At 41.8% G+C, this 18,255-nt stretch overlaps 1 protein-coding gene across 1 annotated transcript in view; it reads left to right on the forward strand.

Annotated features, from left to right (window-relative positions):
• The first annotated feature begins 419 nt into the window (after positions 1–419).
• Positions 420–18,255, forward strand: part of LOC108785747 (PCTP-like protein) — a 49,163-nt gene continuing 31,327 nt past the window's right edge. Inside the window, exon 1 of the mRNA XM_018554885.1 lies at positions 420–1,198. Coding sequence (XP_018410387.1) covers positions 1,052–1,198 — 147 coding nt within the window. The 5' untranslated portion in view covers positions 420–1,051. The remainder of the gene's footprint in view (positions 1,199–18,255) is intronic.

Here is an 18,255-nt window from a genome sequence, read left to right on the forward strand (position 1 = left end):
TGATGGTAGAAACAAATGGGACATGTTTGCATTGATAGGTCTGGTACAGTCAGACTCTAAAATAAAATATTATGAGAGAGAGACATTGTCCTGCAGAGACCTCTGCATATTCTGTAATCATAAAACTGCTGCAGTGCATCTCACACATACGTAACCCTCTGCAGCAATACTTTGTGGTGTTCTGCAGGAAGAAAATGATATACTGTCTACCTGTCAGTTTATAATTGCATTATTCAGTGCAGGGCGCAGGCTGTGTAAAGAGTGCTTTGACCCATGGATTGAATTCCTACAGGATATTCAAGTTACTTTAAACAAATCCAGGCTTCTAGAATCACTAACTGCAACTCTGCTAAAAAAAAAATCCTGATTCTTCCTCTGCAGTGGCAGTGCAGTATGAGGCCAGTTTGACTATACTGCAGTGCACGCATCTCTCACTGCTACCAGCCTGAAATGCACACTTTGCACCTATAGTCCCAAGCGTGTTTAATGGACTTGATGATGAGGCTAGCTAGTGATCAGCTGAATCAGTAGCTGCTGCAGTCAGACAGATGGAGCATAGGCAGGGAGAGAGGGGAGGATGCTCAGGAAGAAAGAGGAGGGAGTGGAAGTAATGGGCTGGGTGAGGAATCCAAGACACCTGTATGATGTTACCTTTTAAATAATACAGGACCTTAGCAAGCTTAGGTATAGGAAACCAGAGACAAGTCAGCAGAGCTTATTGTAAAAATCTACCTGCTGGTGTGTATAGCCTGTGTACTCTTTACTGCTAGGATCACTGACCCCTGAAAGAAACACACATATCGATACTGAGATAAACCTTGGAATTTTATCAGAGGAAGCACGCAACAAACACATACTCAGAAGATAATAAAGAAACGGTGGACATGGAAAAACAAGGAATTTTCTTCTGCAAAGCATAAGACAAAGGGAACTGCACTACCTGGCCAAGATCAAGAAAGAGGATTGCCCTAATGTGCAGTGACTTGAGAGCAAGGCAGAGTTAACTTGTAATTTGGGATACAGTCATCTTGTGTTTTGAAACACGGGAAGGATGGTGCATATTCCAGATGATGCAGACTTTAACTCTTTCCGGGAACAGTGCGAAAGCAACGAAGGCTGGCAGTGCCAATACAACAAGGGGGGAGTGACGGTGTGGAGTCAGGAGCAAGACAGCAGCAAGGCTGTGAAGAAGCTGAAGGTAAGTTCACATTTATTCCCTTTTATTGTAAATGGTCACCCTTGCTTCAGACTCCTCTGTTTAGTAACTTTGCAAGAGGACTCCAGAATACTTTCTCCATTACAAGCAGAGTCTGACATTGGTGTGCTGGAAACAAGAGACCCCTATGTAACATGTGATGTAGAGCAAAGGATCACTCATAAAGTGTGAAACACTACTTTAAACATTGCCATTTATTTTGCATTTAATCACACAATTGATTGTATTTCAACATTAATAAAGATCTGTTAACTTTAGTAAACCTTGTATGTTTTATGTGCAATAGAGTTAGACTATCACATGCTTAGTCAGTATGCTTTTACTATAAAGATGTAAGTGCCTAAAATGTCTTACACTTTCTGCAATACATAGGAACACCCCTCTTGTGGTGGCTTAATAATGAGCATTGGAGATTACCCCTAAGACTTTTAACAACCAGCTGCTGTGTTGTATAAAAGCAGTCTGAATGTTGCTTGGACTCTGTTTGAAGTTTTTAAGTTCTACCAATTTTTTTGTGCATTTCATTGGGCTACTACAATATTTTCCATACTCGAAAACTTACTGTTGGGTTTCTTTGACACTCACCTAAACTATTCCTACTTTCTGTGTGTGTGTATTACTGTGATGGGACATCAGGCTACTTCAGTTCATTCCATACTAAAAAACTTACTGATGGAATTATTTGGCTTGTGACTAAACAGTTCGTACTTTCTGTGTGTGTATATTATTGTGATCGGACACAAGATAAGGAACTTTAAGCATAGATCAAAGTTTTTAAGAATACCTAAAATTGTGCTACAGAAATTGCTAACTTATAAGAGTACATGTTTCATAGCTATCATCTTAACCCTGCCTTCAATAATGAGTAGAGCTGGCCATACACCTATAGATTATCTGCAGATTTTTCTATGGTCAGATGGAAAAAGTGCAACAGATTCCTCCATTTATGCTAAACTGTGTGGATGGAGGAGTCTCCCACTGGACCAAGCTTTAGTATCTTGCTAGTCGGCCCCGCTTGCTGTCAAAATACCTGAACAATATGATTGAATGCAGGCATTGTTCAGGTATTTTGAGAGCCAGCGGGGCCGACTAGCAAGATACTGAAGTGGGAGATTCCTCAATTCACACAGTTTAGCGCAGATGGAGGAATCTGTTGCACTTTTTCCATCTGACCATAGAAAATCTGCATAAAATCTATATGGCCATACCTATATATCTATGGCCAGCTTTATTCACTAATCTTGATTTAAGATGGCAGTTTAGACTTTTCAAAACTTTATTGAATGCATGCATGTTGAAGTGAGAACCATAATTCAGTCCACATCTGAAGGGGGGGGGAAAAATACCCAATTCAGATATCCATGACGTTTAGTGGTTCGGGTGAAATGTGTTCAGATCATTTCCAGCTTCTGGAGAACTCTGGCAAGTGCATTGATGCTAGCTATTTAACCTCAATATCACAGATTGCTATGATCATTTACACAGTGATTGGTGCTTTGTGGTGACACACTCCTTCAGTGCTATTAAGTGATGGCCATTCATCACAGGGATGGGTGGTGCACTGGCTACTATCTGTCAGTGCTTCTTACTTCTCAGTGGGCTTGATTTACTAATTCTAGATTACTTTAGTGGGTCTAGCCAATTCACACCAGATGCATTGCGGCTGCTCTGGCTGTCTTTTCCAGCGCAACCCCAATGCACTGACAATGCAATAGCTTTGCTGTTGTGGTGGTACGTGCTGGAAAACAGAACTGCATGCAGTACTTTTTTTCAGGGCAGCAGCGTGCAACGTGGTACAACCTTATCTCACTGCACTGCATGTGGAACTGAATTAAATGTAATTTGACATTTCAATAATGTTCTAAAAAATAAATGATGTGATGGCATCTACACTGTTTTTTTTCTCACCGCACATCAGTGGCCATGAGTTTAGCCTGGCCTGCTGCTGTGGATCATTCTTGAAGACGAGGGTGCAACTGGTGCTAAGAGGAATATGCAGGCTGCCATTACTGATCTCTTTCTGATAATGCCAGCTTTCTGTCTGCCTCTGGTTGCCATGCTTTGACCTGAAACAAGCCTGCCTCAAGTAAACTAAGAACACTCTGCATATTTGTTCCTTGGTAGTGACTTACGGTATAGAAAGCACTAGGCCAACATAACTGCATTTCTAACTAGCCTTTTTAGAAAGGCAGTTAGAAATGGCATTCTTTATATTACTCGGTGCATCTTTCCTTACGGTCTTATTCACACTTGTCCATTTTCATTTTGTTTAATGAAATTGGATTTCAAGCAGAAATGTAATTCTTTCCTATGTGGCTAGTTTACATCTATGCACATGGAACAGTTTGAATTCAGCCTTCACATGTATCTAAACCCAAAAGCAAAAATGTTCTATATTGCCGTTTACCAGACCTTTGATGTGGTGGCTGCATTAGTTTTGTTTTCTTCAGGCTTTTTTTGTATAATCTTTACATGGTGAACCTTCTAGTAATTCACGAACTGTCCTAAGGTGAAAAAGGCATTGTCATCCTAAGAGTGCAGCACAGACAGAGAGCACAGGAATCTATCAGCTCACAATGTTTTTGGCAAGATCAAAAGATATTTTTTTACAGGTATTTATCAAACTGATAAAACAACCTTCTTTCAAAAGTATATTTAATGGATCAGAAAGGAGCAAATTATAGAAGCGAATTGTTAGGATTTACATACACTTTAGAAATAAAAAGAAGGAATTGGTTTGACCTTTATGTGCTGTCCATGGTGCTGAAGGTACTGGACATGTTTTGTTTTTTCCTACATTTTATCAGTAAAATACATTTGATTGTGATCTTGTTCCAGGCCAGAGTCCAGAACCAAGTTGGGAGAAATACACTTACAATTTGGTATTCGGGATCAAAATTAAGCTTAACGTGTTTTAATATTTTAGAATATTTTTTTATGGCAGCAATTCTAGACCATGTGATAATGTTGTGGTAACATTGTAATAACGTGATCGCTTTTCAGCTGTTTGAACAAGATTTTAAATCGGAACATTTCCATTAAAGGGAACCTGTGGGAATAAAATCATGGGAACTGCCATTTCTGCCTTGCACATGTAGTCTGGTGCATATAGTGACATGGAGCTGCAGGTATGGTCAAGAGCAATACTTGTTTTCTAATCCCCAACTTGTTAATTGGCAGTGATGACATACCAGGACAGTAGCAATTGGTAATGTGTCCATAAGTGGCCAGACTGAGTTGTGCAACCAGATGGTTATCCTTCTTCTGCACGTCATTACAAGAGTACCCTCTGTTGCAAACACCACCTAGCACACATCACACCGTAGATATCGCTGCCATGCCATATTGCACCTTATCTCTAGGGAATTGAACACAGACATTTTGTCAATTTGGTTTCCTCCTGCCATTTCAAAGGGTAAGCAAAAATGGCAAGAACATCTTTGCTGTTCTATGCTTGGGAAGTTTTATGTTCCTTGTTTGGCTCACCTCATCATTTTAGAAATGCAGAAGCCTGAACACCTTTTTATTGCTAAATCCGGTATCTTGGCCCTGCAGACATTCATGTCACACGCTTATCTGCATTGTTACCAACCAGCAGAACTTAACCTGCAAATGCTAAATCTCTATGAACAAATGAAAGGAGGACTTCATAACCCAGCTGCAAAGTAGGGGGCATGTTTGCCAGCTGAAGGGGAGACTAGACTGATTAGTAGGAGCAACTGCAAAAAAAGAATGATGGCATTCATCTCTGCTTTTATTAGAAAAATTGGTGACCTGAATGCAGTGAGGCAAGAAAAAAGACGGAGTTCATGTTAAGGTAAGACCCATGTGGTAGCAATAAACCCAATGATGGAGTGATGACCATTTATAGGTTTTTGTCACTTGGTGAAATCCTCCAACTGTGGCCTCAGACTTGGCTCGATTGGCAGAGATGGTTACATACATATTTGCAGAGTATAATCATGTTTGCAAGACAACTATTGGGTAACTTATGGAACTGTTGCTATAAAAGCAAAATAGATGAATTTGCACAGGTAAGCAAAGTCAATATCAAACTACACTTTGCCCTAAACAGTTCCTTTTACATAGTACACGTGAGAATGTTGAAACTAGTGGGACTCCATTTAGGCAGTCTTTCTCTTTTTTTACTGTGCAAACACTGATAGTGGCTATATGTGTTGGGACTGCAGTTGATTTTTTTTTTTTTTTTTGGCTTTATCCTTATTCTTCACCAAATGGTCACTGAGCTGAAACAAGTATGGGGAATGGGCTTTCTGACTTTTTAGGCTTCACTCAATGTTCCAGAGCACGACAATAGATAGTGCCTGAGTAGAATAGCCTATCCCCTGCCAGTATGCTGCAGAGAAGCACCCTCACTCTCTGTATGAAAGCAGTGGTCTCTCTGCAGAGATCCAACACAGCCCCTGCTGAGTCAGAGCTATAGCTCACCAACAAATTGGCAGGAAACATGAGGTTTGCTTTCTACAGAGTTATGGGTCTGATTTCAGCTGGAGGTGTTTTAGACTTCTGCAGAGGGACCATTCTTTCCACGCTGAGAAACCACAACTTCCAGAGGAGACTAAAAGAAGAGGCGGGGAGAACTATAAGTCTTTGAACAAGTTTTGTTTTAATGCTCCTTTTTTTAATGTATTTAGTTGATTCACTTCAAAACTTTAACTCCTGTTGTGGTAGTTTTACTGTGAAATAATGCAAGGCTTAGATCTGAAGAGGTCCTAAATGTGACACAATTTGGTAATATGTGGAAGCCGAATGCTTGTAATAACTGTTGTGACACATGCTCTTTTCACTCATGGAGTAATATCCAATGGGCTTTCAACAAAGAATGGGTAACACATGATGGGTCAATTGATTATATTCCTCTTGAGGGGAGATCGGAATCCTGAAGCTGCTTGTCGGACCTATCAAGCATTATTGTGCAACCTGCTCATTGCATGCCTATGCTCCTATCAGTAAATGTGGAGTGTCGCTTTAAGTAATAGCCGCATTTGCTGAATATATTTTTTTCTGTAATTAAGATGTTATTGGCTTTTCATCTCTGTGGCTGTCAACCTTTAAAGAAACTGCTGTACCCTCTCCCTCTCTCCCTCTCTCCCTCTCTCCCTCTCTCCCTCTCTCTCTCTCCTTAATAATACATACAGTCAGTCTCTCTGTACTGTTTTGCTGAATGCTCAGACATCATGTGCTTTTATCTGCAGCTATGACATTTGGCTTTTAGGGTATTTTTAAAAGATCAAACACTTTTTTTCCCCGCTTGTCTATGTCAGATCAATGCAAGTAAATAGTGTGGAGGTGGCCTATTCAAAACCCATAGGACTTTTTAAAGGAGAAAAATCATGACACTGCTTTCGGGAGAAGTTCTTGTTTTGACAAATCTAGGACAGTTTGTGCCTGGGATATGCAATAGCTAATTTTAAGTTCTGAGCAGGCAGGATGTTTCTTCCCAAGATAAGTGATATATGGATGGTACCTCTCCTTAAATACAATAGCTTTTTTTATTAGCACAGTGCTTACAGTATCTTTCCAAAGCAATGTGCCTATCTTGCTTCAGGCAAGTGATGTAGCCTTGGTTTTATATCTTTCCTCTCAGCCGATTCAATTTGCAGCGCTGTTTGCTATGCAGCCATGGCTTGCTGGTAGCAATTTAAAGTTATGCTGCAAGGCTTTATCAAACAGCCTTATTTAACAGGTGATAGGTTTCAAAGTTATCTTGAGAGTTTGACAGTTTTTTATTGTGATAATGCACTAGAATCAAAATTGAAACTTAAAGCTGAACTCCAGGCAAACCGCGAAATACACAGAAGAATTGTATATAACAGAGTTATATACAATTGCATTTTTTGCATAGTTGCATTTTTGTCCATCTAGTTCATCCAGTCCTGAAATTAACACTGCTCTGCCCCATGACAGAGCCCTGCCTGGCAGGGCAGGATGCAATGTTCCTCTGCTGCAGTTCAGTAACCCTCATAGGGGTTTCCCTTCCCCAACGTGTGACCGGAAAGTATACGAAGAAGCAACAGACTGGTAAGCTCATCTTTTCTCTCACTCTGCTCTTTCCTCTTATCAGTCTGCTCCTTGTTAGCACATGAGAACTGCAGTACACCCCATTAACTCCTTCCGCTCCTTCTTCCTCTCCTAGTCTGATCTCTGTTGTACAGGGGACTGCTAGAGGCTGATACAAAGTCAGATTTTAGGTATTTGCACTGATTAAATTTAAAAAAAATACATTTAATGAACTCTGCTCATTTTGTGTAAGGGGCTCAAATAAAGGAGATATAATGACCTGATCCTTGTTCCCGTGGCAGCCGACACTCGGCTCTCTCCCCCCTCCTAGCTGTGAAATGTCTGCCAGTGTCCTCACGTCTAATGCTAGTCAATTGACCTGCATTAGATGTGATGACGTCAGCGGTCCTTAAGGTGCCCATACACTGTGCGAATTTCAGCTGGTTTTTGAGGAAGCAGACAAAATTTGCAGTGTGTGTGGTGGTGCTGTCGGCACCCTTTCTGCCAACATCCCTCGATCAGCTTATCGAAGAAGTCATGCCGGAAAGCTTTCGAATGATCATAGCCGGCAGCCAATGAGCTAGCCGCTCTGGTCCGGTATTCTGACAGGTGCAAGCAGCCGCTGTATGTGAACAGCGGGGATTCCTCAACTAACACGCTGTTAGTGTTGATAGAGGAATCGGGTCTTATTTTTGTTTTCCATTCTGCCTGTGGGTTGAACAGAAAAAAATAGATCAGTGTATGGCCAGCCTTAGGCTGCCAAAGCCCAGGGAGGAAGAAGCTGCAGGGACTGGTCTAGCAGCCTAGTGGGACTGAGGATGAGGTAAATAAAGCTGGCCATTCACCTTTTTTATATTTGCAGATTTTCTATGGTCCGATGGAAAAAGTGCAACAGATTCCTCCATCTATGTTAAACTGTGTGGATGGAGGAATCTCTCACTGGGCCAAGCTTCAGTATCTTGCTAGTCAGCCCCGCTGGCTCTCAAAATACCTGAACAATGCCTGCATCCAATCAGAACTCCAGGAAAATTGGTTAACTACTTGATTTTTGTCTGGGTTTAAAAAAGTTATTACCCGATGCTCCTGAGCTGGCTTCTTCTTAGACCAGTCTCTGGAGACTCACTCCCCCTCCTCTGCAGCAGTATAAGGTCCCATAAATCATCACGTTCATACACAGAGTATAGATGTGAGGGTGCTGAGGAAGATTCCAATGCTGCAGCGGAGGAAGAGACTGGCAGGAGGAAGTGCTGTGACAGCTGGCTGTCTAAGAGCTTCAGGTGCGTATAACTTTTTATTTTAGCTTCTAGACAGAAATGAGCACTTAACCCTTGCAATGCAGAGTTAGCCCCAAGGGTTAATATTTTTCTAGAGTTTTTCTTTAAAATGAACTTGGTATTGCTAACCTGGTGATCCAGGAATAAAGACTGCTGAGCCATATGTATGTGCACGGTAGGGTCCTAATTTACTGTTGCGCGAAGCGAACAATGAAGACGCTTCACATGATGTTGGAAGGGAACCTTGATAAACTCTACTGATATTAAAGTGACACTAACCTTTAGGGGTTAAATCTTAAAAATGCATTTAAGTACCTTTTTAACTATTAACAAAAATGTATCTTATTTTGTTTATCACTCAGATGTAGATCCTCAAATCATCTCCGTATTCATGCCAACATCGGACACTTCCTTCTGGAGGGTGGCTACTTTTGTTCCCCATGGTCACTTTGTGTGGTGTAAACTAGCCACCGCTCCGAGCTCACTCCCAGTGGCTAATAGTTCCTAACTATTAACAAAAATGTAACCTATTTATCACTCGGCTGTAGACCTTCAAATCGTCTCTGAATTCATGCTGACGGTGTCCTTCCTTTTGGAGGGTGACTACTTTTGTTCCCCATGGTCCCTGTGTGTATTGTAAACTGCTCCAAGCTTGCCTCCTTGCTCATGTTCAGTTTACTAATTTGTATTAAAATTATAGTCCATCAAGGGAGTGAGCTCGGAGTGGTGACTACTTTACAACATAGAGGGACTATGGGAAAGTAGCCACCCTGCAGAAGGAAGGACAGTGTCCACATGAATTCAGAGATGATTTGAAGCTCTACAGCTGAGTGATAAATAAGTTACATTTTTGTTAATAGGTGCTTGAATGCATTTTGTAGATTTAACTCCTGGGTTTAGTGTCACTTCAAAGAGACAAGATTGTTTCTATGCTTTAGCTGTCCTATGTGCCATTTCCTGGTAAGAATGGTTGTTTGGATATTTTCTGATGATGATTGGCCCATCTATTGGTTGCCTCCAACTTTTGTGCTGATTGATATCCACTTGCATATCATGGAATATCAGGAATGAGAGCGTAGATGAAGTTATACATAATCTGCATAGGAGTGTGTCTGGATCTCATATATATTGTGAGATCAGCTGAGAAGTGGTTTCAAATAGCCTAAGGTATTATTGTATGGCCAGCTTTAGCCTTCAAGGTCAGTGAAAGTTCAGTAGCTTCATAGTGCAGGACCTGGGAGGTATCTCACTCCCTCAGCAAACATTTTAGTGTGGGAATGCCCATGCCATTTGCTGACCGATGTTTGGCACTGCATCATAGGTAAATTGCAGTGCACCTCTCATATCATCTGGTGCTAGGTTTAGGTTTACCTCCACACACTGGCATAGTTCCTCAGCAAAGGTGCCAGCAGTCTGGGATATTATGCCATGGACAACCTGATCTGTTATTCTTGACAATGACTCTGCTTGCTTTTTGGTCTGCCACTTTTGTTACAACTAAACTAGTTTTCTGTTATATAATTCTAATCTTTTTTTTTGATTTATAACTCTGCTTGAATCCTGGTTACTCCTATGCCCCAACCTCTGGGCTATAATTTGCTGCTTTACCTGTACAATGACCCAGTCAGCTGTCACGGAAACTTGAAACCTATTTATTTCCTGATTTTTCAGGGGGTGGAAGTCCCGCTAGACAAAAGTGAAAAATGCTTGGGAGCCTAACCTTCTGCAGGTGGCACTAGATTCACCAGTATCCAACAGTGGTGACTTATAGGCAAACAACTCACCCTTTTTTGTTTTTTAACCCATTTGAAAGCTAAAAAAAGATCCTTGCAGATCTTGAGCCAAAGGGACAATGTATTTGTGTTGTCAAGAGCCATTGGAATAGTACTAGGGCTTAGGAAGCAAAAAAAAGGGCAAACAAACAGACTTCTCTCCAATAGTAAACATTGACGTCTTCTGTTAAAGCAAATCAGATCATTTTTTAGAGTTTCGTTGTCCCGACTCCCGGGGGTCAGTTATGGGTGAAGGCTTCTGAGGATCCAAAGTGTTTTGTTTGTTTTTTTCTACATTTGTAATATGAATCTGGTTATTTTAAATAAAGGAACACATACTCATACTGGACAAGTCAGTCAATTTCTAGAACATATGTCATAATCTTGTTAATTTAAAATGTTTACAAGCCGCAGACATCATCTGATTATATTCAGGGAGCCGGTTATCCTATTTTCAATATTTAACAATGGTTCAGTGTGCGGCCGTATCTTGTTACTTCATGAAATGTCACTAGTCTCAATTCTCCAGTGAGCTGTTTGACTTTTTCTATTGATTTACGTTTTGTGTCTTTGACAGTGTTGTAATTTATTAGGGGTTCTCCTAATGAGGTTTTCATACCCAGAGGCTGTATTGAAAACTGTTCATTAATAATAATGATGCTGCAAATATAGAATGCTGGTTAACTTCAGTAAAATATTCAAGTTTTATATGTATTTTTACATTTACAGCATTTTGTTGTGATTTTAAAGTTATTTTTTTTTAGGGAACCTTTCATGAGAGAAACTTGAGGCTGTTGTTGCCGAGCTATCGATCTGAAATAAATAGCGGTGTGGCCGGCAACCTAACCACCTTGCTTCAACACCTTTAAATCAGAGGCTTGACGCAAGTATGCAGATATGGACTTCTATCTTTCTTCATATTTTGTTCCCAGGTCATTACCCTAGTTGTGAAGCTTGTGGATTAGTATACCAACCAGGCGTCTAGTTAGCATTTTCAGGAGGTCAGCAATTGCAATATTTTAAAAGCATGGCTAACTTTAAAAAAAAAAACATTTAATTCTGCATCATCTGCTGTTGTCAGGGGTGACACTGGCACAAGACGTGGAGTGGAACCCACTGGCAGTAAACAGACCTGAAGGAGATACGCAGCAAGGTATAAGAGAGGTAAATCCAAAAGCGTAGTCGGTGTCCTGGTCGAGGCATACAGCTATGATCAACGAGAAGACAGACCTTTTTTTGGGGTAGGGTTTTGGGTTTGCACATGGCAGGCATACCCCAGGGTCCAGCCTCTTCAGCCATTGTTTTGGTCACTGATGATGTAACCCCTTCACACAAGCAAGTGAGTTGCCATTGTCCCAGCAGCTCTGTTCTTGCTGAGCTTATGCACTACACATGCACAGCAGATGCAGAATTGCAAAAAAAAAAAGCACACAGTGTGTTTTTTTTTAGGGGGTGGGGGGTTTCAGGAGAGGCCTGCAAAGACTATTCTGCCATAAAACTGTCTAACAACTTTGATACTTTCTGTTTCGCTTTTAAGATGCACTCCCAGCCCATTTAAGGTGAATGACCTGCCTTAAAGGGCACATTGCATGGGCATTGTGAATAGGAGTTTACTACAACTATGGATCTAGTTTTAATTATGACAGATAATTGATTTATACAAAGTAATGAGACTATCCCAAGTAAGGAATCTAGAGACCAAAGAAGATGGGTAGAATACAGAAGGCAATACCAACCAACTGCTACATTTTTATTGGTTGCTAGAGGGTTACTTCATATTGATGTTTCATAAAAATCCATAACTATTGGTTAACGGGGTGGTATTGAGTCTAGTTCAGTAACATGCATTCAGGCTTTGAAAAACCCAGTTCCTGGGGGAAAGGTTTAAGTTATACCTATTAGTAGGAGATGCTTACCTTCAATGGAGTTTTCAGTGTACACAATTTTGAATGTGTACAGTTCTCTTGTAGCAACAAGAAAATGCCTCTAGAGCCTATACAGATAAAACAATATACTGTAGTTAACAAATATTACTTAAAGAGCTAATTATATGGCTGATGTGTCTTGCGGTATTAATTTTTCTTGAACAGTGGATAGCATCTTTTAAAAGGTTTTACTGCAGAGCCGAAGCATTGCCTTGTAATATAGTGTTATATTTTATGAGTCATTAACAACTAGCTGTCAGAGCTTTGTTACAGGTTCCTTTGCTAAAATCTGTAGTTTTTATTATTCATTGAAAGTATGGCTTATCACTAATGAAGCTTATACAAAATGTAATAAAATTGGTTTGGGACATCATCATTTTCAATATTATATGATTTACTAAAGAGGCTGTTCACTATGCAATAGAATTTTCACTTTGCAAGCGAATTTTCCCTTAGCTTAATCAGGTGATTTCTATCCAATGTGAATGATGTATATATTTTTGATTGGGTAATCTGTGCAAAGTGGATTTTTACCACATTCACTAAGCTAAGGGATCATTTTCTTGCAAAGTGAACATCTTTTAGGAAATCGAACCCTATGCATCAGCTTGTTGAAAATGAAAACTAAACTGGTGACTATTCTTACTAGACAGGACTGGGAATTCCTATTTATATTAGGTTATCTTGATCATCATACAAATGTGCCAAAGCTATCAGTTTGCAGTGCAAAAGCAACTGTAAGAAAATACGCAATTAACTGAATGTTAGGGGCTGGCTACATAGGTTCTCCCTGCAATCCCTTTGACTATACAATGGCAGAACATGCTGCTTATGTCAGCCAGGTGGGCTAATAGGAGAAGCAAGATTAGTTGGCCCTGGATGTGGTGATGGATCTTTGGGAGTGTGTTCTAAGAGGTGAGAAAGGGGAGCAGAGAAGAGGACTCTAACATCTGTGTGCACATGGATGCTGGATGTGGATAGCTTCTAGTGCTTCTGGGCCTCAAACCACTGAAGGTGAATGCTCAGTGGACCCAAGCTCATGTAACTTTCAGGTCTCTGCAGCAAACTGCACAACCAACACAGGACTGTGCATTGCTCTTCAGTACACTCTTTCCTAACACACATTTTAAGGGTTGCTTGAAAGGCCCTTTACAACATTTGGGGCTTGTTCACACCATGTCTGAAGCAGATTGGAAGCAGATCTGCAAATGTGGTGCAGTGCGTTTTTGACGCCTTTCAGTGCATTTTTTAAATTAGCTTAAAATGTGCTTTCAGGTGCATTTGCATGTGGTTTTGATGTGTTTACATGCGTTGTGCGGTCAAGACAAGAGAAAATAGTGCATGAAGCATTTTTCCCCCCACACCATAACGTACTGCATTGGTCTGAACAGAGCCCAAAAATACCATAGGAATACATTATGATGCATTTCAGGTGCAGACAAAAAAACTTTCTGGTCCAGGCAAGGTGTAAACAAGCCCTTTTTACGAGCCCCCTTTTATTTTTTTAACTTGGTGTACCTGTGTCCAGATTATGGGTTATTATTTACATATTCTTAATGAGAAGAGCTTTAAAACAAGCCATCATTTACCTCTACAGTAGCTGCATGTACTTTGTTGTCTTACAACAAAGACTCTAAGGCTGGGTTCACACTTTTGTGTTACGTCAATACAGGCGTTGCTGCATGCATTAGCTCAACAGGCAAAAAACACAGTGTGCTGCAGTGCTAGTCATTTTTAAAGGAACCACTATGAGCCTTGCCAACACGTTTGTTGTAGTACACTGTAATGCACTAACATGGGTTGCGTTGAGCTGTTATAAAAAACAGTGCATGCACCTTTTTTGGTGTTTTGGGCATCCCATTCAATGAAAAGGGTGTTACACAGCTGAATTAAAAACCACCTGGCATGTGTTTACATTAGAGGGCTAAGAGGCTGCCAGGAGTCTCTCCATAGAAAGTAAAAGGCAACAAATGTAATTTCTGTGCGTTATTTGTTCATTTTGAAGATTCATTTTTCAAAAAGCCTAGTTTTTTTTTTAGTTTTTTTTTTTAGGGACATTTGAAGTTCCTTTTTACTGCTTTTATAGAATATATAAATACGTTGTGCATAGTATGGACGCAGGTTGACTTTAAAGTGTTTTTTACATGCTGTCTTCTCCAGCTGCACATACTCCCACTATCTTGATCTCCTTCCAAATCAGTGTAGCGCTATCCCCCCCCCCCCCTCCCCTCCGTAGGAGCCGCTGGTAGTAACTGGTCTTTCCGTCCCCCCTGCACCAATGCACCGCCCAATTGGTGGATCCACAGCTCGCCAACACACCTTTTTTGTAGAGTTTTTTTTTGTAAAGGATTTAATGGCTGAATAACACAAAATAGTCTCTTAATAATGTAACAATACCACACTATACAATATGTGCTAAATCAATGCACTCTGACACCCAGTGACTGCGGCTATGTATGGCTTATGCAGACTCCTGTGATGTCAGACTGTACTCGGGAGCAGATATAAATGTAGAGAACTCCAACAACAACACCTCCCTATGGGAGATCACACCCCACTAGACTACTGGCCAGTAGTAATGTCCTAGGCTAGCCAGCGTTGGGGCCCATACTGTGTAGCCGCTGTGTAAAAGTACATAGTCGCATTGGACATTGGCCTCTCACCACTCCCAGGGTAGTTCTGCACAGGATGATGTCTTCCCACAGTTGTATATATGTCTCTCTTCCGGCAAAAACGACAGGAAAGAGATTGTCATCTAGGGTCCTTTGCAGCTCATCACCGCTCGTCTAGGGTTTCTTGGAACACCTCACTGCACGTCTAGGGTCATCTTGGGCTTCCGGTAACGATCTCCACTCGATTCTGTTCGCTCTGCTGGGCTGCCTAGATCACTCCCAGGCTGGATCAGCTCCTCCGGCCAGGCCGCAATGTCCCCGCCGCTGGACTCGGCCCACATTCAGGCACCCGATCTCAGTCCCTTCGTCTCACAGACGAACAGAATGTCTCTCCAACACGGCAGCACAGAGTCTGAGTCTCTCAATCTATCGAGCGATCACGCACTCGGTCGCAGGCAGTGCCAACTCGCCCCGTTCTATATCGATCCACTCACTTCAGATCCCGGTCCCAGACTGCGCGCGCTCAGCCTCCTTAGTCCAAAGCCAGGCCTGAATGGCTTGAGGTGTAAGGGATGCGAGTAGTAAAATCCTCCGTTGGGTGTCAAAGTGGTAAAGAAAAAAAAAAGAAATGGCAATTGAGACATGGGTGATGTTACCATGTCTAAAGCGTGTAGTAACTCACCATGAGGTTTTCATGGACGTGCTGTCATCGACGTCAGGATCTATGTAGGGGATGATTGATTGGAGGTCGCCCTGCGGTTTCTTCTATGTTGATTGTAGTGTCACGACTTGCTGATCCTGGCAGACCGGCATTTGCGGCGCCTGCCCCTCGACAAGCGAACGAGCGAAACTTCCGCCCACATCCCGAGCAAATCTCTGACACCACCACCCTCGAGGAATCTAACCAGCGCCCCCCCCATCCAACAACCGACCGGACATCTTCACCCCCCCGGGACCAGCGGAAGAGACTGTCACCTCTCCAGCCCCGCGCCGCTGCCTACCAGCACACTGCCAGGATCAGCAAGTCGTGACACTACAATCAACATAGAAGAAACCGCAAGACGACCTCCAATCTATCGTCCCCTACATAGATCCCAACGTCGATGACAGCACGTCCATGAAAACCTCATGGTGAGTTACTACACGCTTTACACATGGTAACATCACCCATGTCTCAATTGTCATTTCTTTCTTTTTTTTTTCTTTACCACTTTTGACACCCAACGGAGGATTTCACTACTTGCATCCCTTACACCTCAAGCCATTCAGGCCTCAACACCCTGCAAACTCTGAACACTATTGGTAGTAGCGCTTTAGACTGTCTTTTTGCTCGGTTTTTCAATAGTTGGACACCCCGGTCCACACTTAACTAAAGCAGCACACCCTTCTTCTCTCCCTTTCTCCCTCCCCCCAGTGCATACCCCACAGCCCTGAAAACAATAACCTTCAAGAATACAACCCCCCTCCCTTTTTTCGGGACCCTCCTCTCTCCATCACAAAAAAAACCCTGGAAGAGCGCTGTCATAGAGGACCAGAGTCCAAAAAACTTTTCAGTTAGTCCAAAGCCATCCTCCTCTCCCCCGCACAGTATCCTGGGAGTTGCAGCTCTCAAAGTCCTCTCAGCGGTGTGTATCTATCTCTGCTCTGCACTGCAATCCCCATAAATCTGTCTCTCTTCGTCTCACACAGAGGCAAATAACTGTTTGCAGCCAGAATTACTGATCTATACAATAGCACATATATTCATCATCTATATAGGGGCTACACCAGGAAGGAGAAGAAATTCCTACTTTTTCTGCATAAAAAGGGCACATGACTTGCTCCCTTTCCATCCATGTTATGGTGCTAATGCTTGGTGATTGACATTTCCAAAACCAAACTCTGTCACCTAGGGAGAGAGTACTCAGCTTTTCATAGCACTTAGGTCACCACTTTAACTACACACAAGGCTTCCTCTCTTTGCTGTGTAGATTGTATATTAGGATTAGTTACCTGATTAGAAATATCACCAGTTCACATTAAATTACATCAATTAAATACCTTAGAAACTAAAATAATATAGTCCAATCAAGCTTTGTTTAATATAGCTAAACAGGGCAAAGATGCAGTTTTTTATGGTCTAAATAATTTTAAAAATGTCTTAGAGGACTTGTTCTGTGAAAGTGCATACAATACTAGTTACCAATATTGCCTGTAGGTTCCCTGTAGATTAGCAGAGGCAGCAGAAGTGTCCTGTCCTCGCTACACGTTACCCAGTGGCCTGCTTATAGCTCGACATGTAGCTAAACTCTCCTATTCTGCAATAAGCCAGACTGGATGAAATCTTGAAGCTTTATTCACAAAACAGGGTGGGTGAAACTGGTGGGAAAACATACAATCAGCATATGAATATGTAAATAAAGCGATGGCTTACAAATAATAAAAAGAAACAAGCCGTCCCTGCCAGCGATGCTGCTGTATGGGGAATCTGGGCAACTACTCCAAACATGCTCCAGATGGCACTTGATCCTCCTGTCCTGCGTTCCAAGATGAAGTCTGAGTTCCTAGAATGCACTTGTTCTCTTCTTGGGCTGAAGATTGCTGGGAACTTTTTTAAAGGAAAGGTAGTCTGAGATCACTGTAAATAGAGAGATGTTCGCTTTGCACCATCATGTGGCCAATTTTCAGAAGGCAGGTAAGCAAGGCAATAAATCTAATACCTGTAAGGCAGAACAAGAAGCTTAGATGATCTTGCACTGCAGATATACAGCTATTAGGCTACAGAACAGGAATGCTTAGGCACAGTCATATGTCAGGATGTGCCCTGCTATTTTTCTGGCGGAATTCAAGGTAGATTTTTCATGGTATTCCTTCTAGAAAAAATAATCCCGCTATGTAACTGCAGAACCAGCACACACTACTCTTTCAATTATTCCACATTGCTGTGACTAAGGCAGAGTAAGGCAGAGTAAGGCAGAAAGGTGTCAGTGTTTTTTGTACAGATACATGCAGAATTTTCTTTGGAAAAGCATTGTGTGCTAGTTCTGCATTTTTTGAGACCATCACTCCAAAAGAGGGTTATTCGTGTACCGAATGTAGATTACAAGGATGCATGACGGGTGAACTGTGCGCTTTGTGTTGCTAATCCTGTTGTACATTCCCTATTGGATAGAAAATCTTAACTGAAGAGCTTGTTCAAATCGGCAATGAACTGGTGTATGGTGGAAGAAAGTTTTGTCCCCCTATCCCCCTAGGCTGCACATGCCTGATTTGGACTACAAACCCCCCCTCCTCTTCTCTATTGCATAGTGTGAGGGTTTCTGTAGTTCAGAGAATTGGGAAGGCTAGTACTGGAACTGAACAGGGGCCCAATGCTGGGGTAGCAGCCAACAGGTACAGGCTTAAAGCCAATGTGGCTGAACTGGGGTCATGGGGGGGGGGGGGGGGCATGGGGGC

This window comes from Nanorana parkeri, unplaced genomic scaffold (genome assembly GCF_000935625.1).
Source record: "Nanorana parkeri isolate BGI_ZX_2015 unplaced genomic scaffold, ASM93562v1 scaffold176, whole genome shotgun sequence".
In the NCBI taxonomy this organism is placed as follows: Eukaryota; Metazoa; Chordata; class Amphibia; order Anura; family Dicroglossidae; genus Nanorana; species Nanorana parkeri.